Source organism: Podospora bellae-mahoneyi, chromosome 3 (genome assembly GCF_035222275.1).
Source record: "Podospora bellae-mahoneyi strain CBS 112042 chromosome 3, whole genome shotgun sequence".
Lineage (NCBI taxonomy): Eukaryota > Fungi > Ascomycota > Sordariomycetes > Sordariales > Podosporaceae > Podospora > Podospora bellae-mahoneyi.
In genome coordinates this window covers 3,628,907-3,650,760 of record NC_085882.1, presented here as the reverse complement: position 1 = coordinate 3,650,760, position 21,854 = coordinate 3,628,907, and the positions used below count along the sequence as shown (strand labels likewise).

General features: G+C 53.5%; 6 protein-coding genes across 6 annotated transcripts; 4 read left to right on the top strand and 2 right to left on the bottom strand.

The window, feature by feature from the left end:
- Nucleotides 1-81: 81 nt before the first annotated feature.
- QC761_311440 (uncharacterized protein) lies at nucleotides 82-4,490 on the bottom strand (the record flags this gene model as incomplete). The annotated part of the gene is given in 6 exon segments (XM_062878272.1): nucleotides 82-901; nucleotides 1,070-1,958; nucleotides 1,971-2,369; nucleotides 2,391-4,037; nucleotides 4,099-4,250; nucleotides 4,378-4,490. The coding sequence occupies 6 exon segments, from the start codon at nucleotides 4,488-4,490 to the stop codon at nucleotides 82-84; spliced, it is 4,020 nt and encodes a 1,339-aa protein (XP_062734052.1).
- Nucleotides 4,491-7,640: 3,150 nt separating this feature from the next.
- Nucleotides 7,641-10,728, top strand: QC761_311450 (uncharacterized protein; the record flags this gene model as incomplete). Its single annotated transcript, XM_062878273.1, has 4 exons — nucleotides 7,641-9,039; nucleotides 9,149-10,315; nucleotides 10,372-10,450; nucleotides 10,503-10,728. The coding sequence occupies exons 1-4, from the start codon at nucleotides 9,015-9,017 to the stop codon at nucleotides 10,726-10,728; spliced, it is 1,497 nt and encodes a 498-aa protein (XP_062734051.1). The 5' UTR covers nucleotides 7,641-9,014.
- Nucleotides 10,729-11,949: 1,221 nt separating this feature from the next.
- On the top strand, nucleotides 11,950-13,739 carry QC761_311460 (uncharacterized protein; the record flags this gene model as incomplete). Its single annotated transcript, XM_062878274.1, has 3 exons — nucleotides 11,950-12,633; nucleotides 12,682-13,189; nucleotides 13,245-13,739. 3 exons carry the CDS (start codon nucleotides 11,950-11,952, stop codon nucleotides 13,586-13,588), a joined length of 1,536 nt encoding a protein of 511 aa, XP_062734050.1. The 3' UTR covers nucleotides 13,589-13,739.
- A 1,085-nt stretch (nucleotides 13,740-14,824) lies between these two features.
- On the top strand, nucleotides 14,825-18,324 carry QC761_311470 (uncharacterized protein). The gene is made up of 4 exons (XM_062878275.1): nucleotides 14,825-15,528; nucleotides 15,580-15,697; nucleotides 15,747-15,811; nucleotides 15,871-18,324. The coding sequence occupies exons 1-4, from the start codon at nucleotides 15,021-15,023 to the stop codon at nucleotides 16,713-16,715; spliced, it is 1,536 nt and encodes a 511-aa protein (XP_062734049.1). The 5' UTR covers nucleotides 14,825-15,020; the 3' UTR covers nucleotides 16,716-18,324.
- Nucleotides 16,871-18,724, bottom strand: QC761_311480 (uncharacterized protein; the record flags this gene model as incomplete). Its single annotated transcript, XM_062878276.1, has 1 exon — nucleotides 16,871-18,724. The coding sequence occupies one exon, from the start codon at nucleotides 18,722-18,724 to the stop codon at nucleotides 16,871-16,873; it is 1,854 nt and encodes a 617-aa protein (XP_062734048.1).
- A 584-nt stretch (nucleotides 18,725-19,308) lies between these two features.
- RFC3 (Subunit of heteropentameric Replication factor C (RF-C)) lies at nucleotides 19,309-21,527 on the top strand. The gene is made up of 3 exons (XM_062878277.1): nucleotides 19,309-19,804; nucleotides 19,871-20,514; nucleotides 20,575-21,527. The coding sequence occupies exons 1-3, from the start codon at nucleotides 19,671-19,673 to the stop codon at nucleotides 20,964-20,966; spliced, it is 1,170 nt and encodes a 389-aa protein (XP_062734047.1). The 5' UTR covers nucleotides 19,309-19,670; the 3' UTR covers nucleotides 20,967-21,527.
- The last annotated feature ends 327 nt before the right edge of the window (nucleotides 21,528-21,854 follow it).

Genomic DNA, 21,854 nt, shown 5'->3' with positions numbered 1-21,854 from the left:
TATCACTCCCAATACCATCAACCCCACCTCCTCTCTCTGCTTTGCCCTCAACAAATCGAAGAGCCTTCTTTGGCGTACTCATCATCTCCTGAAGGAAAGTGCTTCACGGACATTGCCACTTCCATGGACTGCCTCATTTCTCCGTTCAACAGGCTCATTTGACCTTGAACGGCCACTACCGTGAAATCTGCGGTTATATCTGCTTTCCGGATCCTCCATCTCTACACTTGTCTGATTCTCAGTCGGCTGTGTGCACCATGTGGTGTCGGCCGAAGAAGTGAAGATGCCGCGAATGGGCGAAGAGCTGATCTCCAATGACGAGGAGTTGATCTCCAGTGAAGAGGAGTTGCTCTCTGGCAAAGGAGTGATATCCGGTGAAAATGAAGAGCCATGCTCCAGCTCATAGACAGCCATCTCTCGCCGGTACACCTCCTCTTCTCGCAAACCAACCTGTCTGATGCGGTGATATACCCCCGTGTCCCGCTCGTTTGCTGCCTTTTCGCGTCGTACCACCTCGGCCTCACGAGCCTCTAGACGGAGTTCCCAGGCATGAAACAGCGCGTCAAGGTTATTTTCGCGGCCACGTATGGCAACCTCACGGAGATCGAGCGCTCTCTGTAGTTGACGGAATGCTTCCCGCTGTTGCTTCATCTTCTTTTGTTCGCGCCAAAGCTCCTGTTCTTGATCCCAGACCGCATATTCCCGCTGCCCGACAGCCTCTTCCCGGCGAGCTACATCAAGTTCCCGACCACTGAGTGCAAGGGTGTGGACAAGACGCGCCCTCTCAGCACTGCGGTGAACTGCATCGTCGACGATTTCGTGAGCCACTCTGGGAGGAGAACTTCGGAGCTGAGAGTGAGCACTGCCGCCATCAATACGGGTACGTGCTTCGGCTGCTTGCCTGAATGCCTGCTCAGCCTTCTAAGCTGAGCTTCCGGCGACTGCTGCTCCACTGGTGATAAACGGGTCGTCGTCTATCACCGGCGCCGGGGCTGGTGCGGGTGCCGGTGCGGGTGGTGGTGAGGGTGGCGGCGTGGGCTCCGGGACTGGTGGTGTGACTGGCGCCAACACCACAGGGGACGAAGGGACGTTCATCGCCAGAGGAGTTGGCGACGACACCAAGACAGGAGGAGTTGTTGTCCGCTGTGGTATGGATATCACAGGCCGGTGCGACGAAAACAGCAACGACTCTCCTGTCTTGGCGAAGTCCTCCTCTGGAAGAGTCACGTCCCCAAGCCGAAGCAGCGGCTTCCGAGCGGGCGAAAGCACGGGCGAACGCGGAGACGGAGCCACGAGCACGCACGGGGACACAGCAACAGCAGGGTGAGCGGGCGAGACCACAGGCACCGGAGCTCGGACGGGCGAGGGCGGCAGGGCGGGAACAGGGCCGGCAGACGACGACGACGACGACGACGACGACGACGGCGACGATGGGACAGGCAAGACAGAAGTTGCCGGTCCAGCGGACTCTGCAGGAACCGACTTGGCTCTCCAGGTTTCCAGAGACTTGACATCGGCACGCCGGGTCTTGGGTTTGACCTCGGACTGGGTCTTTGCCAGCTCCTTCACCTTGCGAAGGGTCTCGTCCTCTTTGGCTTGACGCAGCGACTCTTCCATCGCTCGCGCCAACTGCTCTGCCTCCCTCTCGATCCGGAGACATTCCTCCTCTTCCCTCTGTCTCTTTTCTTCGTCCCAGCGTTTCTTGTCCTCGGCAAGTCGCTTAGCCAATTTGGCTTCGGCTTTCGCCTTGGCCGCCTCGCGTTGCCGGGCTTTCTCTTCCTCCCTCCGTCGTTTCTCCTCGGCCTCTCTCTCCTTTCTCTCCCTCTTTTTCAACCTTCGGCGGTCCCATCCGGTAAGATTTCTTTTAGGGGGCCCTGCCGCCCCCTCCCAATCTTCCTTCGATTCTGACTCTGGAAGTGAGACTTCTTGAGCTTGGGCAAGCTCAGACGGTGTGGCCACCGCCTGCTCACCATCTTGCTGCTCAGGTTCGGACAGCGCCAGGATTGTTACGGCCTCTGACAAATTTTCCTCTTCCGCTTGCAAGTGCGACGATGTCGATGCAAGCTGGAACGATGATGGTTCACCCTCCTCAGGCCTTTGCGTCTCAGCTGGCTGTGGCTCAACTTGAAGAGCCTGCTTCTCCAGTTGCTTTCTTGCCTGACGTCTCTCTTTCTTGGCCAAGTTCTTTCTCTGCCTCTTCCTCTCTTGCTGCTGGGCTGCGTCTAATTCAGCCTCGATCGTTTTGGCCTTTTGTCTCGCCCGCTCGAGTTCTTCGTCTTCCAGTCTTGAACGCCCCGGCTCCAGCTCGGCCATTCGTATGCTGAGAAGCTCATTGTTGGCTTCTCCCCGCTCAGCCTTCTGCTGTTCGCCATGTTGGATGGCTTGTTCTCCAACAGCCCGGAGGATCTCGGCATTGGTGGCATCTAGGAGGCGGAAGGGCAACGGAGGCGGCGTCATCAACTGTGCCTGGCGGGACGTGGAGGGCTGGGGCGGTTGGGGAAGAGGTCTTGCCTCGAGGCCAGCCTTCTTCTTCTTGACAATATCGGCTAATTCCAATTCCTGTCGGTGGCAGAGACTCTTAAAGTGCTCTACCTTCTGCTCGGCGGACAGCCTTGCAATCCCGGGCGGCAGCAGGCTGAGCTCCAGCATGCCGAGCTCGGCTAGCCTAGCCGGCACCTGCTCGTAGGACGAGCCGCCTGCTCGCGGGACGCTGGCCAGCGTTTCGTAGACCGGCGAGCCCTCCACAAGCACCAACTTGCACGCCTGTGCTTGCAGCTCGTCGCGGCGAGCCTCGAGAGTCTCCTGTTTCATGCTTTTCATGACTGCTTTGCCCTTGAGCAGGCTCTTTGCCGCCTTCATGCATGTGATCATGTTTGACACCCGAGGGGGGAGGAAGTCCTGGTGGGCGTCTGAGATCGACATGCCGAATGTTATATCAAGGACCAGCTCGTCCTCGTAGGCGTCCTCGTCGTCCTCGCCATATGCTTCATGGGAGCAGGATGGCTCGTCTTCAACGGTGGTGAGGCGTGGCTCTTTTTGGGAGGAAGGGGCTGTCCGCTGGGTCTCGTTAAGGTCTGGCATCTCATCAGAGGACGAGGCTTCATCTTCAGTCCTGCTGGGGCTTGACTCCTCCTCTTCAACCTCAGCTGGCACCGGCGATGGTTCAGCAGGGACCTTTGCCAACAGCAATTCCAACCGTTTAGCTGGGTCCTGGTGACTCTTCCCCGAACGCAGCAGCCGATAGGTGTCCATCGTCCTGGCGTCACTGCCCGGCATAGGACGCTTCGGACTGTCGATGTGGTCAAACCACTTGTCAACCCTCCACTGAACCCTCACTAACTCGTCAAACAGCACCTTTCTCCCCGAGGTCAAAAAGTACCGGATAAGATCATTCCGAAGCTTGGTGAGTCGAGGCTCATACACAGGGTGCCTCCACCCCCGCACACCGTTTGTTGTGCCCAACTCCTTGAGCCTGCTGAATTGATAGAGGTTGAGTGCAATCATGATGCCGGCTGGGTGTAGACCAGGGTGATTACTCCTCACACCCGCCGCATGGGGGTTGAACACCTGGGTGTATGGATGCCTGCCCATGGGGAGCGACTCCTCCATGATTGTTGGAGATGGCGAGGTCGCAATCTCAGCGAGATACTCGAGGAACTGCGCCGTGCCAGGCTGAACCCGATTAGGCAGGGGCCGAACTTGATGACACCTGATAATGACCGCGGCAAGAACCTTGAAGGCGACGTGCAAGGGGTGAGCTGAGCAGATGAACCTTTCCAATGACTGGATGTTCATTTGCGGACTGCGCTCCATCGCCTGGATGACTTTGCTGGCTTCGCTGTCTGCGACTGGGTCGCCGGTTTCAAGCTTGTGGTCAAAGAACGACCTGATATCAGGGGGCGGGAAAGCGCAAGGGCGGACCAAGAAGACAAGTAACCGGTTGATGATAGTCCCCAGGTCCTGGAGGCGGTTGGAGGCAGCGAGTTTCTCGATAGGGTCGGAGGATCTGCATTGCTGGGCGAGGGCCTTGTATTCATCTGTCGCAGGAGGTCAGTCAGGGGTTTGGTCTGAGAGGAAGGGAGGCGTGATCCAACTTACGTTCAATGGCACCAGGGCCGATGTTGCTGATTTGCTGGATGGTCTTGGTCGGGCCGAAGACGAAGAAAGGGAACTCCGGGAGGTCGAAAGGGAGGAACGGCACGTCACGCTTGGCCTGAAGGGTGCTGATCCAGGCCTTGACGCCAGGACAGGTGAGCTCCCATTCCGACTTTTGGAGAGGAGGAACGTGTTAGTTACGGCCTCTTGGTGAAGGGGTTTGGTGGGTGGGGAAGGAAAGGTTTGAGAGAGGAGAGAGCAGTTATACTTACAGAATCGAAGCAGTCAAACTTCAGCCAGGACTCCTCGGGGCCACCAACAAGGCGGAAACAAGTCGGATGTCCTGTGTCACGACAGATGCTCATGATGGGCCCTTCAGATACATGTGGCTCCATCTTGGTAACGGATCGCGAGAAGAAAATCAGACGATGGTGAGATGAAGTTTGTGAGAAGTTCCGGGTCATGCTGGTCAGAGAAGTGGTGAGATGAAAATCGGCTGACGAAGAGAGAATTCGTCCGAAGAGAAGAGCCGAATGTCAGGTCTTTTTCTGCAGGCCAGAAAGTGAGCTCCTGTGGGGCTCTGCTGTTGTTTTTGTTTAGGTCGCTTGCAATAGGACTCTACTGATAAGGTCTTGGGGGGTTGCTCCGGTGGGAGACGACGAGGACGTCAGATAGAGGACTCGATAAGAAGGAAATGGCAGGAAGTTGGCTATAAGTGTCGTCTGATAGTCTCCTTTGGTCAGGCGTACAATAAAGATTGCCGAGAAGGTCAGGCACCTTGATGGCGTCTTTCCCACCCCCTTGAGTATGCGAAGTCACTTCAGGGGGTGACTTTGAGGAAATAAACACATAAAGCCAGGCGTCCTGGTGGTTAGCAGATTTGACGGTTAGCTCTTTTCTATACCTGTCACATACTCTGGTGTTTATGATCTGTTTACCTCTTGACAGACATGTGTCTACGTAATGAACGTGCTTTGGCTGTATTCATTCACGTTGGCCAGTCACCGAGGCTGGGTAACAGCCGGGAAGTTGATGATGCTGCCACAGTAAAAGCAATACCTATTGTTGCAAATGATAGGAAGAAACATGTGTCGAGTAAAGAAGCACGCATATCGAATATAAACACGATTTTTCAACCCAGCAGGATTTATATAAACCAGCTTCGATCTACTGACAAGATTCTGTTGTGTGCAGAACTAGTCTTCAATATGAAACGAGACTCTTAATCCCCTTTCGGTTCAGATCATGTGTACTACCAGTCATCTCCTATTCACAACGACATAATCATTCAAAGGGACCTGATGGGGATGTATGATAGAGTCAGGTAGGAAAGACTGTGGTTAGATAGAGTGCAAGTCAAGGCCAAGTCATTAATTATGCCAGCCACTTCAAAGAGACATAGAACCTTATTGTGGCTCAAAGCATAACCTAGGGTATTTGTCATAATCATTAACATCAGAACAGATGCATAAACAATGACCTGTCTTGCTAATATCCACCCAAAGCTATAATTGCATGCGGTCTTTTGGTGGAGAGGGCTCTAGATGAAACTGAAAGGGTGTGAGGCGTCATACTTTATCAAAACATGACTTAGAGTATAAGGTTCGGACCGCAGCTATGGCTAAAAGACCGTTACAAAGTCTAACATACCGTGGCAATGAATTCATAGTCACCGCCCACTTTTTTGCCCACCTTTTGCCCACCTCTTGCATTTGCCGGTTAGGTTCGGATTCATATCAACATCAATTTGTGTCCATCATGTAAGTGCATCCATCTACGGACATACTCCTAAATCCGGGCTGATTAGACTTTTCAACCCTCATCCAAAAATCCCCCATCAGGGGGTTCATAATGCAGCCAGACCAACAGTCATCATGGCGATACCAGAGTACCCAACAAAAAGCAGGATGTCAGACCAACAACACCATTTGTATGCACCATATAGTCAAATCGGATGTTATCCCACCTCAGTCACCACATACCATTCAGGGGCACTCCCCGACTCATGTGAAAACTTATTGCCCCCATACCTCCGATTAACATTGCATATTAGAATCTTGATTGCCATCTGTCTCAAAAGCTCGTGCAACACAAAGCGTCTTGGTTGTAACACAACATCCAGCGAGAACACACGTCCCGAATCCCGAACCTTTGACCCCCGAGTCCGAGACGGTCAACCGCGATTTTTATACCCATTTTGACCCCCCTATCACCGAGTATATATGCACTACCGCTCCCCCAACCAACAAAAACCAACCAACCCGCCCACTCGGGTAAGTTATCCACAATATAAGCAGGCACGTTGGTAGTGTTGGAGCTGGCTCAATCCACCTACCCAATCTTCTCCACGTTCTGGAACCCGTCATCCAGCCAGCCAGTCAGCAGTCCCGGCACATTGGCAATGCTACCACCTCACCTCACCTCCCCTCCCCTCCCCTCCCCTAGATCCCCCTCTCTGTGAATGATCAAGTGGAAGAAAGTGGAGGCATCAAGGGCAAGAAGTTGGAGAATCGGTTGATTCTGGTAAAGGTACCCACGACGACGGTACGGCAGATGACATCTCGCCCACGATGACGAAGGTATCAACCAACCTGTCAGACACAAACCCATCGGGCCACCTCATGTACCGTCACCCGTTGCCGAAGCCGTATGTGCACGGTTGCCCAGTCCAAAGCTTGGAAAGGGTTGGGCGGCCAAGATCCCCCCTCCTCCCGTGTGTGTGTGTGTGTGTGTGTCTGTGTGCCACGCCCGCCACGCCATCCCCCTGTTCACGGTAGGAGTACATACCTTACCATACCCTTACCTTTCTCTACTAGCGCGCATGCTATTCGTCAGTAACTCTGCTCATCACTGGCGCGGAAGTAAAGTATCGGTCGTCGGGGGAAGAAAGAATGCAATGTCACCTTGCCATTTTGGACCACTTCAAGAAAGAGATCCAGATGGACATCCAGATGGACGAACTCCAAAAAAATCTCCCCCAATTTCACCAATACCTATCTTTTTACACCTCATCTTCACCCACTGCTCAATTACACCCGCTGCATTGGGAATATCCGTGGTAAAAGCTCTTCGCTGTCATCCGCAATGGTGCACAATCGCGTGGTTTGATAGTGCAGAACAAGGATGTTACTGCAACCATCACGGGAGGAACGGAATGGGGAAGCGGTAAGTTGAAGTGTGTTGTGTGAGGTGAGGGGAAAGTGGAAAAGTGTCAGCCAATATGGCAAAAGTATTCGCTTCCCCCAACAGGCTGATTGTAACCCTATCAAGTGACCACTCCTTTTGCTTTCCCCCCTCCCCTCTCCCCCAATCTCGAATCCCCCTGGGTGTACCAAAGGTCCCCTTCCCTGGGGTGATTGGTTTATCTCACGCCCAACACACAATCATTTTAAGTGAAAGTATTGACGGCAGAATAAAAGTTGCATATGTCGTTGGATATAGTGTGTAACCAGTTCCCCAAAAGGCCCGAAAGAAAGAAAAAAAACAAAGTCGCCGATTGTGTTCTGTTGTTGCCATGTCCATTTTTCTCCAACCAACAAGAAATTGTTCGACTCCAAAAAAAAAACCCCCGAACCTGACTGACCTGACAATGACACATGGCATTTCTTATCCAAATCAGGTGAAGCCCGCGAATCCTTCCAATTACCAGGCAGGAATTGGTAAAGAAACCAAACCGTTTCCCGTTTCGTTTAGTGTAGCGTCGTTCAACAGGGCTTAACACTAGGGGATTTGTTACAGTCACAGGGACCGGAACAGGGAACCGCTGATGGGGATGTGGTTGGTGGTCCCGCAATGGATGGCAGCTCGCCAATCCCAATCCATCATGCCCCAACCCCGCGTGAATACTTCGTAGCAAGCTGCTGATCGCCACCTTGAAAGAGTCCAAATATCAATTGCCGTTGGGGAAGACCGAGGGACAAGGCGTTGTTTGTGGTCTGTCTTGTTATTTTCGAGCTTCTCGTCGACGCCGGCGTGCTTGGCCTGCGTCCCAGATCCAAGATGCTCGTCAGAATGATCTGGACCAAGAAGCGGGTGGCTGCTCGACCGAACTTGTTCAACGGCGAACCGTTTCCGCAAACCACAAGCATTGCAAGCAAGCATCTCCATGCCCCATCCAGTCGGGGGCTCGTCCGCTTTGCCTCCCCCGCGTTCTTGCTCCGATTGACTAAGGTCTCGGCATATCTTGGCGCCCCGTGGCACCCCCCCAGCTTGGCCCTGATGCCCACTGATGCCCTGATACTTCCGGTCCACCCTCCCCAGATTCACTGTAAAAAAGGCGGTCCCAAATCTATCTGCCGAAACCAAGAAAAATGCAAATGGTCTTGTCGTTGCTGCCAATCTGCACCAAGGCGGCAGCGGTATGGTTTTAGCCTTCCCCCCCCCTTCCCCCTCTAGCCCATCAGCTAGGATCGTGTGAAGTTTCTCTTTCCCAGTCTGCGCTAGCTAAGCAGACAACTCCATCGTCCCTCTGGGGTACCCTTGTAAGCTGTCGTTAACAGCTTCACTACCAAGACCGTACCCAAACCGGTTATACTCAGCCGATGCCAGCATCATGGATGTACATAGCAAAGCTTTAGTGAGGGTAGTAGTCGAGTACAACATCTACTACGTGCTTGCTGCTGGCGTCCCTGGTCTGGATCACACACCAATCCACCCCCAGACACACGGCGCTGCGACGTTCCCAACCAGCTGGCCCACGGCCTGAGGCAAACGGATACCCTTATAAGTACCCTCCACCTGCAGCCTGCCCCCCCTCGTCGGTAGCGTGAAAGGTTTGTCTGTTGTTGTGTTCTCCCCGTTCATCGACTACCTCGACCACCAACCCGCCAACCCGCACTGTTTACTCCGGTCCTTGGTAACGTTCTTCCTGGTGTCAAACGTGCCCCGTTGCAGTCGGGAAAAAAAAAACCCCCATCACCATGGCCGACGTGGAAAAGGAAGTCGGTGAGTTGCCCGGTTTGTTTCATCAAGTCCCTCTCAGAATCGCGCTGAGAGCCGCTCACCAAGAGAGCTCAGCGACCCAAATGATGAGAAAACTAACACGTCCTCGCAGCCCAGCAGTCGTTGCAGGAGCGCACGGCAACCTCCAAGGATGGCACCTCTTCCGAGGAGCTCGAGTTCGACTACACTGAGGAGGAGGAGGCCATCGTCCGCCGCAAGATCGACTGGCACACGGTGCCTCTGGTGACGCTCCTCTACATGCTGTGCTTTCTCGACCGCATCAACATCGGCAATGCGCGTATCCAAGGATTGGCCAGGGACCTCGACATGGTGCAAGGCGTCAAGTTCAACTGGGCCCTCTCCATCTTCTACATCATCTACCTGCTCGTCGAGGTGCCCAGCAACATCCTCCTCAAGGCCATCGGAGCGCGTTTCTACCTCCCACTTCTCGTCTGCGGCTTCGGCCTCGTCTCGTTGTGCACCGCCTTCGTCAAGGATTTTGCTGGCCTCATGGTCGCCCGTTCATTCCTGGGTGTCTTTGAAGGAGGTGCCATGCCTGGTATGGCCTTCTTCCTGAGCTGCTTCTACAAGCGCAACGAGCTCCTGTTCCGCATCGGTATTTACGTCTCGGCTGCTTCCATCGCCGGTGCTTTTGGTGGTCTCCTGGCCGCCGCCTTGTCCCAGATCCCCTCGTGGGGAGCCGCGGGCGCCGAGATCCACACGTGGCGCAACATCTTCTTCTTTGAGGGTCTCATCACCGTCATCATTGGTCTTTTGGCGCCCATTTGGATGCCTACTGATCCGTCGACCGCCTACTTCCTCAACGAGCGCGAGCGAAAGATTGCCGCTGAGCGTTTGTTGCGTGAGCACAGGTCTGATCCCGCCAGGAAGGTCACCTGGGCCGATATCAAGGCTGCTGTTTTCTGCATCCACAACTACACCTGCGCCCTGGCCTTCTTCCTCATCAACATCACCGTCCAGGGTCTCTCGGTGTTTTTGCCCACCATCCTCAACGACCTCGGCTGGACCAACACCCAAGCGCAGCTTTACTCTGTGCCTCCCTACGTGTGCGCCTGCGTGGTTGCCATCGCCGTGGCGTGGCTCAGCGACAAGTCCGGGCAGCGTGGTGTCTGGCTGGGTTCGTTTGCCTGCCTCGCCGTGGTTGGCTTCGCCATCCTGCGATGGGTCGAGAACACCAACGTTCGTTACATGGCCGTGTTTTTTGTCACCATAGGTGCTTTCCCGGGCGGCCCTGGTTTCCTTAGTTGGGCGATGAACAGTGAGTCGGATACCCGTTGGTGTCTGCATGAGCCGTCAGCTAACTTTGGTCGATAGATTCTGCGGGGCCTTCGGTTCGGGCTGTCACCAGCGCCTATGTTGTCACGCTTGGAACCATTGGTGGTATCGTCGCAACGTGAGTCATCCTAGGTGGTTTCGTCGCTGTCAAATACTAACACGCCGCGCAGTTGGACCTACATCTACTACGACGGTCCCAAGTACCACACTGGCCACACCATCAACCTCGTTGGCCAAATCGTCACGGCATGCTGCGCCCTGTTTGGCATCTTGTACTGTGCGCGGGAGAACAGGGTTCGGGCCGCTGGAAAGCGCGACCACCGTCTGGAGGGTCTGACCGAGGAGGAGGCCGAGGAGCTGGGCAGCAGACACCCTCGTTTCCGCTACTGGACTTGATCGGCTTGAAAAGGGCGTGTGGTGGTGGAGAGGATTCGATGCGTGTATCTACGGAGATCAGAGAGTTGCGATCCGGGCCTACATAGAGTCGAGGGACTGAGGTTGCTGCTAATACCCATCCCAACGTGCGGTTGCACGCACATACGTCTTTTGGTGACAATATGCTGGCTTTTGGTGAATTATTATCTTATCCCTTTTCCCAGTAACCAACCACCGTGCCGCAATCTGTTGGGTCTAGAAGGTAGCACAAACGGCCGTGTGGCGCGCACGGGAAGCTCTGCTGGAAAGGGGCGCTACACGATGTACCCAAGACCTTGGAGAAGCTTATCACGGAGCCTCAGGGCTGGGCATCAGCCGTGGTTGGGGAACAAAGGTGGAAAGGGTTGTTGAAATGGGATTGCAACTTGATGGCACTCTCTAACCGCACCATTCAGCATTCTGATTTTCGAAGCACAGATGCTATTCTCGATGGCGGGGAAATTCGTTCCAATGGAAGCATATGCCGATATTACGTGGTGGGTAGCGGGCGAGGGGGAGGGGAGGACGAGCCAGCATCCGGCCGTAGGCTTGCTTGTTCGGCGGGTGGTGTGCGTGATGTGCATGGTGTGGTACTCGATGCGGTGCTCGCCAAAGGCAGGGAATTGACTTCGGCAGTTTTCTCGAATGCCCCAAAGCAGGGAATGGATGTCGAGCGACAATCGACAGATCCGGGGAAGCGGAGTAAGGCGATGACCAAGCTTTTGGCTAGCTCTGCAGGATGGGGGGCGGTTTGGTGGAGCAATTCCACGGAATGGAATCCTGGAAATCTGGGGTAATGGCGTTGACAAGGGATGGCGCTCACAAGGGATGGCGATTGGTCAAGTGGGGGAGAGGGGAGAGGGAGGAGGTGTGAGGAGAAGAAGCGATCAGCATCACTGGCATCATCACACACGAGGTGACGGTGACGGAGACAACCAGTAACGGCGAGCTGAAGAGCGGAAGATGGTGCAGATATGCAGATATGCGGTGGCATCCGGGAGAAAAGTTATCTGTGCGTGATTGTCTCATGCATAAGATCGTGCCTTCCAATCTTGAGCATGTCTGGTACAAATACACAAGGCAAGAGCCCTCACCCAGTCACCGGATATAACCTGGGATTCATGAACTGGGGGTCTCCGCACATCCTTTGGTCCTATGTCTGTCACTGTTGCCGTCATCCCAACTTTTGGAACTACCTAGAAAATGGACACCAAATCATCACCCCTTAACCATCATCATGTCGGCCATGCAGAATCCCCAAGCAAACCCCCCAGCGACGCCGAGAAACCACCGTCACCCAACGAAGACATCCAACACTTCCGCTCTCAATCCGCAGAATGGCACGCCTCCTTCGAACGAACCCTCGTCCGCAAAATCGACCTCCGCCTCCTCCCCTGCCTAATCCTCATGTACCTCCTCAACTTCCTCGACCGCGCCAACCTCGCCCAAGCCCGCCAGGGAACCTTGGAGGCAGACCTCGGCATGTCAGGCACCGACTTCAACTTCGCCACGTCCATCTTCTTCGTCTCCTACCTCATCTTCCAGCTGCCGTCGAACCTCCTCATAACAAGAGTCAGGCCGAGCATTTACCTGACGGGGGCTATGTGCCTCTGGGGGGCCGTTTCTGCCTGCAGCGGTGCGACCAAGAGCTTTGCGCAGTTGGTGGTGGTGAGGATTTTGCTGGGTTTTGTCGAGGCGCCGTTTTTCCCGGGGGCCGTGTTCTTGATGAGCAGTTGGTATACGAGGGCTGAATTGACGAGGAGGATGTCGTACTTTTACTCAGGGAATGCGTTGGCGAACATGTTTGGGGGGCTGATAGGAGCAGCTGTTTTGGGAAAGATGGAGGGTGCTCAGGGGATTGCTGGGTGGAGGTGGTTGTTTATTATCGTAAGTATTCGCCGGACTGTGTCTCCAACATGGCTGACAGCTGAGTAGGAGGGTGTTGTTACCATCGCGGTTGCTCTGATAGCCATGTGGGTGTTGCCCGACTACCCAAGCACGACGCGCTGGTTGAGTCCACAAGAACGAGAGTACGCTTCATGGAGACTTCTGGCCGACATCAACGAGTCCGACGACCAAAGGGCCAAGACGGTCTGGCAAGGCACCAAGCTCGCATTACTAGACTACCGGCTCTATCTGTTTGTCCTGCTGCAACATCTCAGCTTACTGTCGCAGACATTCCAGTATTTCTTCCCCAGCATTGTTGGAACACTAGGCTACGGAAAGATCGAAACGCTTTGGCTGACGGCCCCTGTCTGGTTCGCCACATTTTTGATTTCGGTATGCGTTACCTGGACGTCGGCTCGGACAAAGGATCGATCCCTCCACATTTTTGGTCTGATGCTGGTATCAGCGGTGGGCAACGCGATTGCTACTGGTACGACAGTCACCGGGGCAAGGTTCTTTGCCATGTTTCTGATGCCCATGGGGGCCGTTTCTGCTTGTGAGCACTGCCTGATCTCCCAGAAGGCTGAAGAAATTAACCGAACTGTAAACAGATCAAATCATCCTGTCATGGATTGCCAACTCGTTCCCCCGTCCCATGGTCAAGCGCGGCGCAGCGGTGGCCATCGCCAACATGGTGGGCAATACGGCTAGTATCTACGGCTCGTACATGTACCCTCAAACGGCGGCACCGCAATACACCCCCGGAGGGAGCGCGAACTCGGCTATTTGTTTGCTTGTTGGTCTGTTGGCGATTGTGTTACGGTATCTCCACAAGTGGGAGAACACAAAGCTTGAAAAGGCTGAAAGGCAGAGGGCAGAGAATGCTGAAGAGGGTGCTGTGTCGGATTCCTCTGTGGGAGATGTCAGGGCTGATGGGTTCAGGTATGTTTATTAAGGCCCGCGGGTGTTGCTGGTTGGGTGGGGAGTTATTGGTGGGAATATTGGATATTATGTGGTATTTTACCTAGGCGGGCGGCCCCTGTTAGAATACGGGAAAATAGATAAGGCAAATAGATAAGGCAATTGGAACAAGAATGAAGTTGATCCAAGGAAGAGTTGTTGTGGCCGAGGGATTCTTGAAAGTCACGCCCATTAAGCGAGATGTGCCGTGTTTTCTAGGCACGTAGACACGGTCCGCCGCGTATTGGGGCGCATACTAAGAAGTATGCCAGGTTGAACCTTTTGAATACATTCAACTCATCTCTGGCAGTTCTCTTTTGGGGTCCAGGATCAGACTGCTACTTGACCACACGCGGATCGGACGAGTATTACCCCCGGTAGCTGGGTGGGCCAAGCTGATAGTCCGCCTAGCCAGCCGCAAAGACCTAATATCGGGAAGCTGGCGGGAGGAATTTAGGTGCCTTCTTTGCCGCTCGGCTGCTACCGCACTTTCTTTCTTCCTTCGACTCAACATGTCGGTGTTTCATGTTGTGGGAAGAGGCAGAGACATGACCGTGGGGTGTGGAAGACATCACACCGGCCAACTGGCGGCGCGATATTTATGCTTCTTTGCGGGGCGACAGATAAGCATAGGGCGAGGATCGCAGAGGTTGTGATATTTGTATTGATGAGCTAGCTGCATGGCGGGGGCGGTGGGGGTTTGTAAGGCAAATGATAAGATATACCAAAGGGAGATGGAGGTTGCCTAGGTGGGTTGTTGATGTTTTGTTGGGTGTTCGAGAATCAGGCACTGACTTTTCGCGATCAAGGAACGGGTTTGACTCACAACAAGCAACAGCATGATGCCGACCTCGGGGTAGATGTTCTCGACCTGCAGCATATGACATCATTTCACCCCGCGATTGTGCGTGTATCCTATTTTCAATTTCACTGCCGATACTTAAACCGGAGAATAAATAAAAAAAAGTTGATGGGGCCCCCAGGTTGCAACATGATAGCGCTTCCGACGTTTGTGGTCAAGAAATAGCTTCCTCCCATGAGATCTCAGAGGTCGGGTCTTGGCAGTTGGCGGCGCTTGTAAGTGGTGGATTTCTGGCATCTGATTGGCCAACTGCCCGTATCCGTTGACCAATCCGGAAGGAAGGACCAGGAGGTTCAATTCTTTGCAGCCACGAATCGACAACATCCCGCTGCAATTCGTCAGACTCGAGTCAATTAAGCGGATTTTATCGTTCTTGTGATTTTGGGGGTGTCATGTCACCTCCTGTTAAGTATCGAGGCATTAATCACATCTGATCGTCATTTTGTTTTTCGGTACCTACCAACAATCTCAAAACCAGGCCAGGCCCCGAGTTAGGTGCTTCTGAGAAATTCTTCTTTTCTCCTTTTGGCCAAAGTCTTTCAGATGCAGTAATGTCGACTCTACGATGCACGCGGGACACACTCTGGCCATTGCCATGTGGGCCATGACGGCGCTGTCTCTTGGACTCGTCGGCCTACGTCTGTACACCCGCATACGAATCGTTCGCTTTGTCGGCATCGAGGACCACATGTACGCATGGACCGGAATATTCATGCTCGTGTTTGCTGCGTGTATTCAAGTCGCTGTTCATTTTGGGTTGGGACGCAGCTTCTGGACTCTTTCTCCGGACGAGTCATCGAGGGCCATCTTCTGGACCTATGTTGCCAACAGCTTCGCCATCTCGGGAAACGCACTCGCCAAGCTCTGCATGGGATTTTTCTTATTACGGGTTGTGCAGCTGAAGTGGCAGAAACTTTCGCTCTGGTTTCTGATTGTTGTTACTGTCGGCACATCGGTAACACTGGTGGTGATGCTGTGGAACCAGACGACGCCAAGGAAGGCAAGTTGGGATGTGCTGAGGACGCCTGGAGAGTGGAATATCCAGATTCAACCCATGAGTGTTGGGTTGGGAGGTATGTTGGACGTCTCTGTATTGATATGACGACATGCTAACTCCGAGGCAGGTTGGTCAAGCGCCTGTGATTTCTTCTTCGCCATCTTCCCTTGGCTCTTCATCATGTCCTTGAAGATGCCGCGTCGGGAAAAGTTCCTTTTGGCCAGTGGCATGAGCCTGGGTGTGATGTAAGCAAAGATACAATCAAGTTGGCCGACATGAGCTAACGACTCGCAGTGCTGGTGCTTGTGGTGTTGTTAGAACCGTGGTGCTATCCCAGTTAAAAATCGATGACTTTACCTGTAAGTGGGCGGCCTTTTTCCTGGTTGTTCAACCTGATCGGGAGCTGACATTTGGCCAGTAAACTTTGCCCCTTATTTCATCTGGGCCGGCGCAGAGATCACTGTCGCCTTGGTGTGCCTGGGCATCCCAACCCTGCGACCCCTCTACCTGAAGCAACGAGGCATCAGCACCATCGGTTACGGCAACCACCATCACACTGAGCAGAGCGACCCCGAACTGCCGCGCTTCACCATGGTCGATCAAAAGAAGAGGCCCGACCCATCTCCGGATCCATCCCACAACGGCTTTGAAACCCCCGACCCCCGAAATCTACACCTCTCTCATATCACATTGGAGTCGCTGGCATCGCCCCAACGACAGGAACTCGCCCAGCAGCAACAAACCACACCCAGCGTGACACCACATAACACAGTAGAAACCCAAGGCCACCTCCGAGACTCTTCCTCAACAGGCTCATCCCATACAATGGTAGACTCCACACTGGCCAGCCCTGAACTTGAACAACACCCCCTTTCTTACCCACACATCCATTCGAGAACGGCGGCGGCGGCCATAGCACGACCACCAAACGCACATATCAAGGACCAACACAAAAGAGACCACAGCGGCGACACTGGCGATAGCATCACTGTCGATGACATTCTGGGTTTCTACGACATCGAGGAGAAAAGCCAGAGCAAAACCAAACTTCCAAATTACGACCAGACACAGCCACAACCACTTGGACCGCCACTCCACCAATCAGCGAGTATCAAGCGAAAAGAGCACCGGATTACACAAGTAGATTTCCTTTTAAAGAATACAAGAATGGGAGGCGGCAACGCCGAGGAGAGGCGTATCATTCGGCCGCAACAGAATATGAATAGACCTTGGGATGGAGAGGGTTGGCCATTGAGGAACTGAGCATGATGATATGATGGTTGTTGGACTTTGGACTTTTTTTTACTTCTCTTTGCGATACCCCTTTTTGCAGATTATTTTTTCTCATATGAGCTGGAATCTATTGGAATGGTGGAAATGAAGAACTATCTTTCTAATACTCTCTGTTGCTGCTCACTTTACTCATGGCTCAGCAGCTCCTCAATAATACTTTCAATCTGCCCCAGGGAATCCGCCTTGACGTTCTCCTCTTTAATCTCCTTCACTCTCTGTCTATACTTTTCATCCCCCAACACCGTGTCAATACCCTCCTTGACTTGCTCCACCGACGGGTTGGACACCCCCAAATTAACCGCCACCCCTGCTCTCGCCGCCCGCTGGCAAACGTCCCCCTTGTCGGCGATCAACCCCGCCAGCACCATCGGCACCCCGTTCATGATCCCGTGCATGAACCCGCCGTAACCAGCGTTGGAGACAAAGACATCTGCATGGGGAAGGATGGCCTCATAAGGGAAGTAATCCACCATTCTGACATTCCTGGGTGTTTCCTCTTCTGGTAGGGGATTCGGCTCCCCCTTTTCTCCCAGGGTAGCAACCACCAAGACATCCTCCCTGTCAGCCATTGCCTGAATGACCGGGATCACCAGCTCGTGGTAGGCGCGGTGGATGGTACCCTGGGTGACGAAGACGACCTTTTTCTTTGCCGGGTCGGAGTCGGAAAGGGCGCTGTTGAGCGTGAGTTCCTCCCACCAAGGGGGGTATACGAGGTTCTTGTCCAGCGCCCTGACGGGCAGCCCACCGACAAGACGGAATTTTTTGGGGTCCTTGGTCACGTTTGGGTATTCGAGCGAGGCGGTGGTGGCCATGACGGTGACGTCCCCGCCGGTCATGGCTACATCAAGCGGCAGGTCGGTGAACCTTTTGGTGCACCCCAGCTCTTGGAGTTTTTGATCGTAGTGATCAATCAGTGGCTTCCACGTCGTCTTGCCTCCTGCGTGCATGGTCTTCCAGACTGCCTTGTTTTCAGGGGTGGGGTCGTACTTCAGACCAAGACCAAAGGGAGGAAAATCGGGGTCGGAGCTGGTGTAGATGCTCGTGTGCCAGTTTATGGTCTTGGGGAGGGAGGTGTAACCCTTGGGTAAGGGGCAGCCGTATTGATACGGCAGCAAACCCTGAGACAACGCCTCGTGGACGAACAGAATCTTCCGTGGCTCAGGATGAGCGACGCGGATGTCCTCGAGTGTCTTCCTCAAAACATGATACGACGGGACGATGGCCTCCCCAAACACGGCTTTCATTCCTTCGAAAAAGGCCTCGCCTTCGGTGGAGCCTTCTTGGACTTTGGGGACGTCGTACTCGAAGGGGTTTTTGATGTATTTTGCGCCAGTACTCTCGATGAGGGGTTGGAAGCGGGGCCCGGTGATGAAGTAGATGTCTTTGTAGCCGCGGTTAAAGTGGAGGTGCTTTGCTATCTGGGCCGCGCCAGCGGTATGGCCTGAGGCGTTTAGGGTCATGAAGAGAAGGACGGGCTTCTCAGGGGAGGTGAGAGGGGGGTGGCCGCTGGGGCTGGTGAGATCTCGGGCGTCTCCCATGTTGGTGGTTTGATCAAGCAAGATGTAGCTTGTTTGAGTTGAGAGCAGGGAGTGAATGGCGAGGTGGGAAGAAGTTGATTGAACCCGAAGGCGACACCAAAGAGGATTTATATCCATTTGATTACCTCTACATATCCCCAGATATACATCCTGAACAGAGAGGGGATCAACTTCCAATAACAGTGATCGGAAAAAGGCTACCAATGACAGCCGCCAGGAAAGACCCTCCGGGTAGCTCGCCCTTGCAATCTTGCAACCAACACGATCCGTTGCGCTGACAAACGCTACAAATTGTGTTGTAACGTGGACCGAGCTCGCTCTGGGATCAGCGATACATCCCACAGCATTGCAGCGACAAGGAGGCGACCACGCTGGGCACATACCGCCCTGTTGGATTCGCACACGGGCATGGCATGATTTCCGAGCCGGAACAGGAACCATAGCAGTGATGAAACCCAAGTTGACATGTCAGAAAGATGGTGAATGAGGCTCTGCAAGTTCCTCAAGGCCTGCCTCGCCTTCTACATTGGATGCCCATCGAGCCTCGTAATATTTGTTTACCTACATTTGCGGCACCTCTTTCCTCACCAGGACATGATAGTCCACCGCCCGCGGCGGAGTTCATAGGTATACTTGGCTCCGATATATAACTGTGGCACAGCATCTTCTATCATCTTCGCATCATGAGCTGCCAGGGAACATGTGTCAGTGTCAGCTCCGGGATCTGACTGGCTGGCTTAACCCCGAGCCTCGCAAACTGGAAACCTGAATATGCGGTGCGGGATGACAGGATTCCGAAGTCCGAATGGGAACAAGAGTCTTCGTCTGTACCACGCCCGCGCGGTTGCGTAAATGGGAAAAATGGCGAAAGACGGTGAGACTGCATGGAATCTACAGAGTTACTTTGAGATGCACAGGGTTTTACCGAGTTGCCAACCCGTGGCATCCGAGGGTGGGCTGGTAGCCGAGAATCGTAAGCGTGGAATCTGTTGTATAACCAGGAGCCAGAGTTGTCATGATATCGTGAGCATGTGAAATGATGCTTATTGATAGCTGTGGGACGTCACAAAACCACAAGATCTCGAGCGGTCGTTAAACGTGTGGGACGGTGTTCAACGGTACGGCGTTAAGCCTCTGGAAGGTGGGGGCATTTAGTTGGGTAAGTGGAGCTATGTTGCTTTGTTAAGCCACACCCCACCCAAGCCACTGACACACGCGCCAAGCAGCCAATTAAGGAAAGACGCGTCGACCGCGTTCTCCCGCGCTGCAGCCTTGAACATCACCAACTCTAGCAATTGAACCATCGCAGTCCAGACCAGCTCTCTCAACTCGCCACATTTCACTACGACGACCTGTACAGAAAGTCTCGCCCGAAAAGACTCTCAAAATGTCCGACTTCGAAGATGAGATGGACATTGATCTCCCCGTCTCCAAAGACGTCACCTTTTCCTCCAGCAATGCAGCCAAGGGCAAGCGCAGTGCCGCCAATCTCCCAGTTGAAGCCGAAGACAGCCTTCCATGGTACGAGAATTGTTTCTTCTTCTACTCTATTCAGCCCGTTTCAGAGCTCTGACAAGATCAAAACAGGGTCGAAAAGTATCGCCCAGTCTCCCTCGACGACGTCTCTGGCCACCAAGACATCCTCGCTACCATCAACAAGTTCGTCGACTCGAACCGCCTTCCACATCTCCTTCTCTATGGTCCACCCGGCACCGGAAAAACATCCACCATCCTCGCCCTGGCCCGACGAATCTATGGTGCCGAGAACATGCGCCAGATGGTCCTCGAGCTCAACGCCTCCGACGACAGAGGTATCGATGTGGTCCGCGAGCAGATCAAGACCTTTGCCTCAACGAAACAGATCTTTAGTCTTGGAGCATCGACCTCCAAGACAGGACTTGCCGGTTTCAAGCTGATCATTCTTGACGAGGCCGACGCCATGACGAGCACAGCCCAGATGGCACTGAGACGAATCATGGAGAAGTACACTGTCAACACCCGGTTCTGCATTATTGCCAACTACTCCCACAAGCTTAGCCCGGCGCTGCTGTCTCGGTGTACAAGATTTCGGTTCAGTCCCTTGAAGGAGCGGGACATCAGGGTGCTGGTAGACAAGGTTATCGACGAGGAGCACATCAAGATCAAGCCTGAAGCGGCCGACGCGCTAGTGAAGCTCAGCAAAGGTGATATGAGACGAGCGCTGAACGTGTTGCAGGCTTGCCATGCGTCAGGTATGTTCCCTTTTCTCTCCGCCCTTCGGTCTTTCCTTGTTGCTAACAGATGCTGCTAAGGTACACCCCTCCAACCAAAAGACGCCCCCAAAATCCCCGAAGACCAAATCGTCCGCGAAACCATCACGGTCGACACAATCTACATGTGCGTCGCCGCGCCACCACCAGATATCATCAAGAAGATCATGAACACGCTGCTCAGCACGAGCGATGTGACGGCCTGCTTGGCGGCCGTCAACAGCGTCAAGGTCACACAAGGGTTGGCGTTGGCGGATATCATCACTGCGTTGTCGGAGGAGCTGGTCAAGTTGGAGGTAAAGCCAGAAGTTATGATCACCTGGCTTGACCTACTTGCCCAGGTGGAGCATCGGGTAGCAGGGGGCGCGTCGGAGGTCATACAGACTGGTGCTGTCGTTGGGGCAGTAAGGAATGGAGTAGAGTTGATGGGTTGATGACACCAGCGCGGACGCTGTAGGATTGATATATGCATTGGCAGGCGTTATGGGCAATCGCCCGAAGGAGTCGTCACCACCATAACTGTTGCTTTTTGGTGTCATGTCATCTGTTTCATTTGCATCTCCTCATACTTATGGCACAGTGATGAGAAGCTCAGGCGTACCGAAAATGGAAGGCCGAGGGGCGTTGAGCAACCCCAAAAACACTGCCTGAGCAAGACCAGCAGCCTGTTTATCACAAGGTAGCCAGCCTAGCTTTGCACGAAAGAAGGGTTGGTTCAAGGGTGTTTTGACTATTTTTCGATGCAGCCCTATGCATCTTCCTAAGAAGTTACGACCATCTCATCAGAAGGGCCCTCCTATACTTTTGACGAAGCTGGTGGCCAAATCTCGCAGACCTGCATGACTGGTGATGAGCTTCCCAAAGCCGCTTCCGGTGGCACTGCCTCGACGATGTATAAAACCATAACGGTGATCTTCTATTTTTGGACTTTGAAACTTGAACGTATAAAGTTTCGCCCGTTAAACCGGCCTTTTCTATATATAATATATCGTTAGGCATTCTATATTTACCTAATTATATGCTCTATCCCAGAGAAATAATAAATAAGTCGAAATAAAAACAGTTATAGTTTCGGATAAAATCAAGTTGAGAAACTTTATAGTCTAGCTAAAGTTAGGATAGAACGCTTTAGAGCTCGGCTAAAGCTAGGATAGGAAGTCTTTACGGTTCGGATAGAGGCTTATAGAAGCTCGGATCTATAATTAAAAACCCAGTTTTAAACTAAAGGTAGGTACCCTACCTAAATAGCAACTCTCGTGTTCCTCTTCCTCAACAAGCACCAATATAACATAATTGTCTGGGCAGCAACAGACACCGTTATT

Coding starts and splice junctions, on each gene's coding strand:
- RFC3 (XM_062878277.1), top strand. CDS start 19,671: ATGTCCGACTTCGAAGATGAGATGGACATTGATCTCCCCGTCTCCAAA. Junction 19,805..19,870: donor GCCGAAGACAGCCTTCCATG/GTACGAGAATTG, acceptor AGATCAAAACAG/GGTCGAAAAGTATCGCCCAG. Junction 20,515..20,574: donor GCAGGCTTGCCATGCGTCAG/GTATGTTCCCTT, acceptor GATGCTGCTAAG/GTACACCCCTCCAACCAAAA.
- QC761_311470 (XM_062878275.1), top strand. CDS start 15,021: ATGCACGCGGGACACACTCTGGCCATTGCCATGTGGGCCATGACGGCG. Junction 15,698..15,746: donor GGCATGAGCCTGGGTGTGAT/GTAAGCAAAGAT, acceptor AACGACTCGCAG/TGCTGGTGCTTGTGGTGTTG. Junction 15,812..15,870: donor AAAAATCGATGACTTTACCT/GTAAGTGGGCGG, acceptor ACATTTGGCCAG/TAAACTTTGCCCCTTATTTC.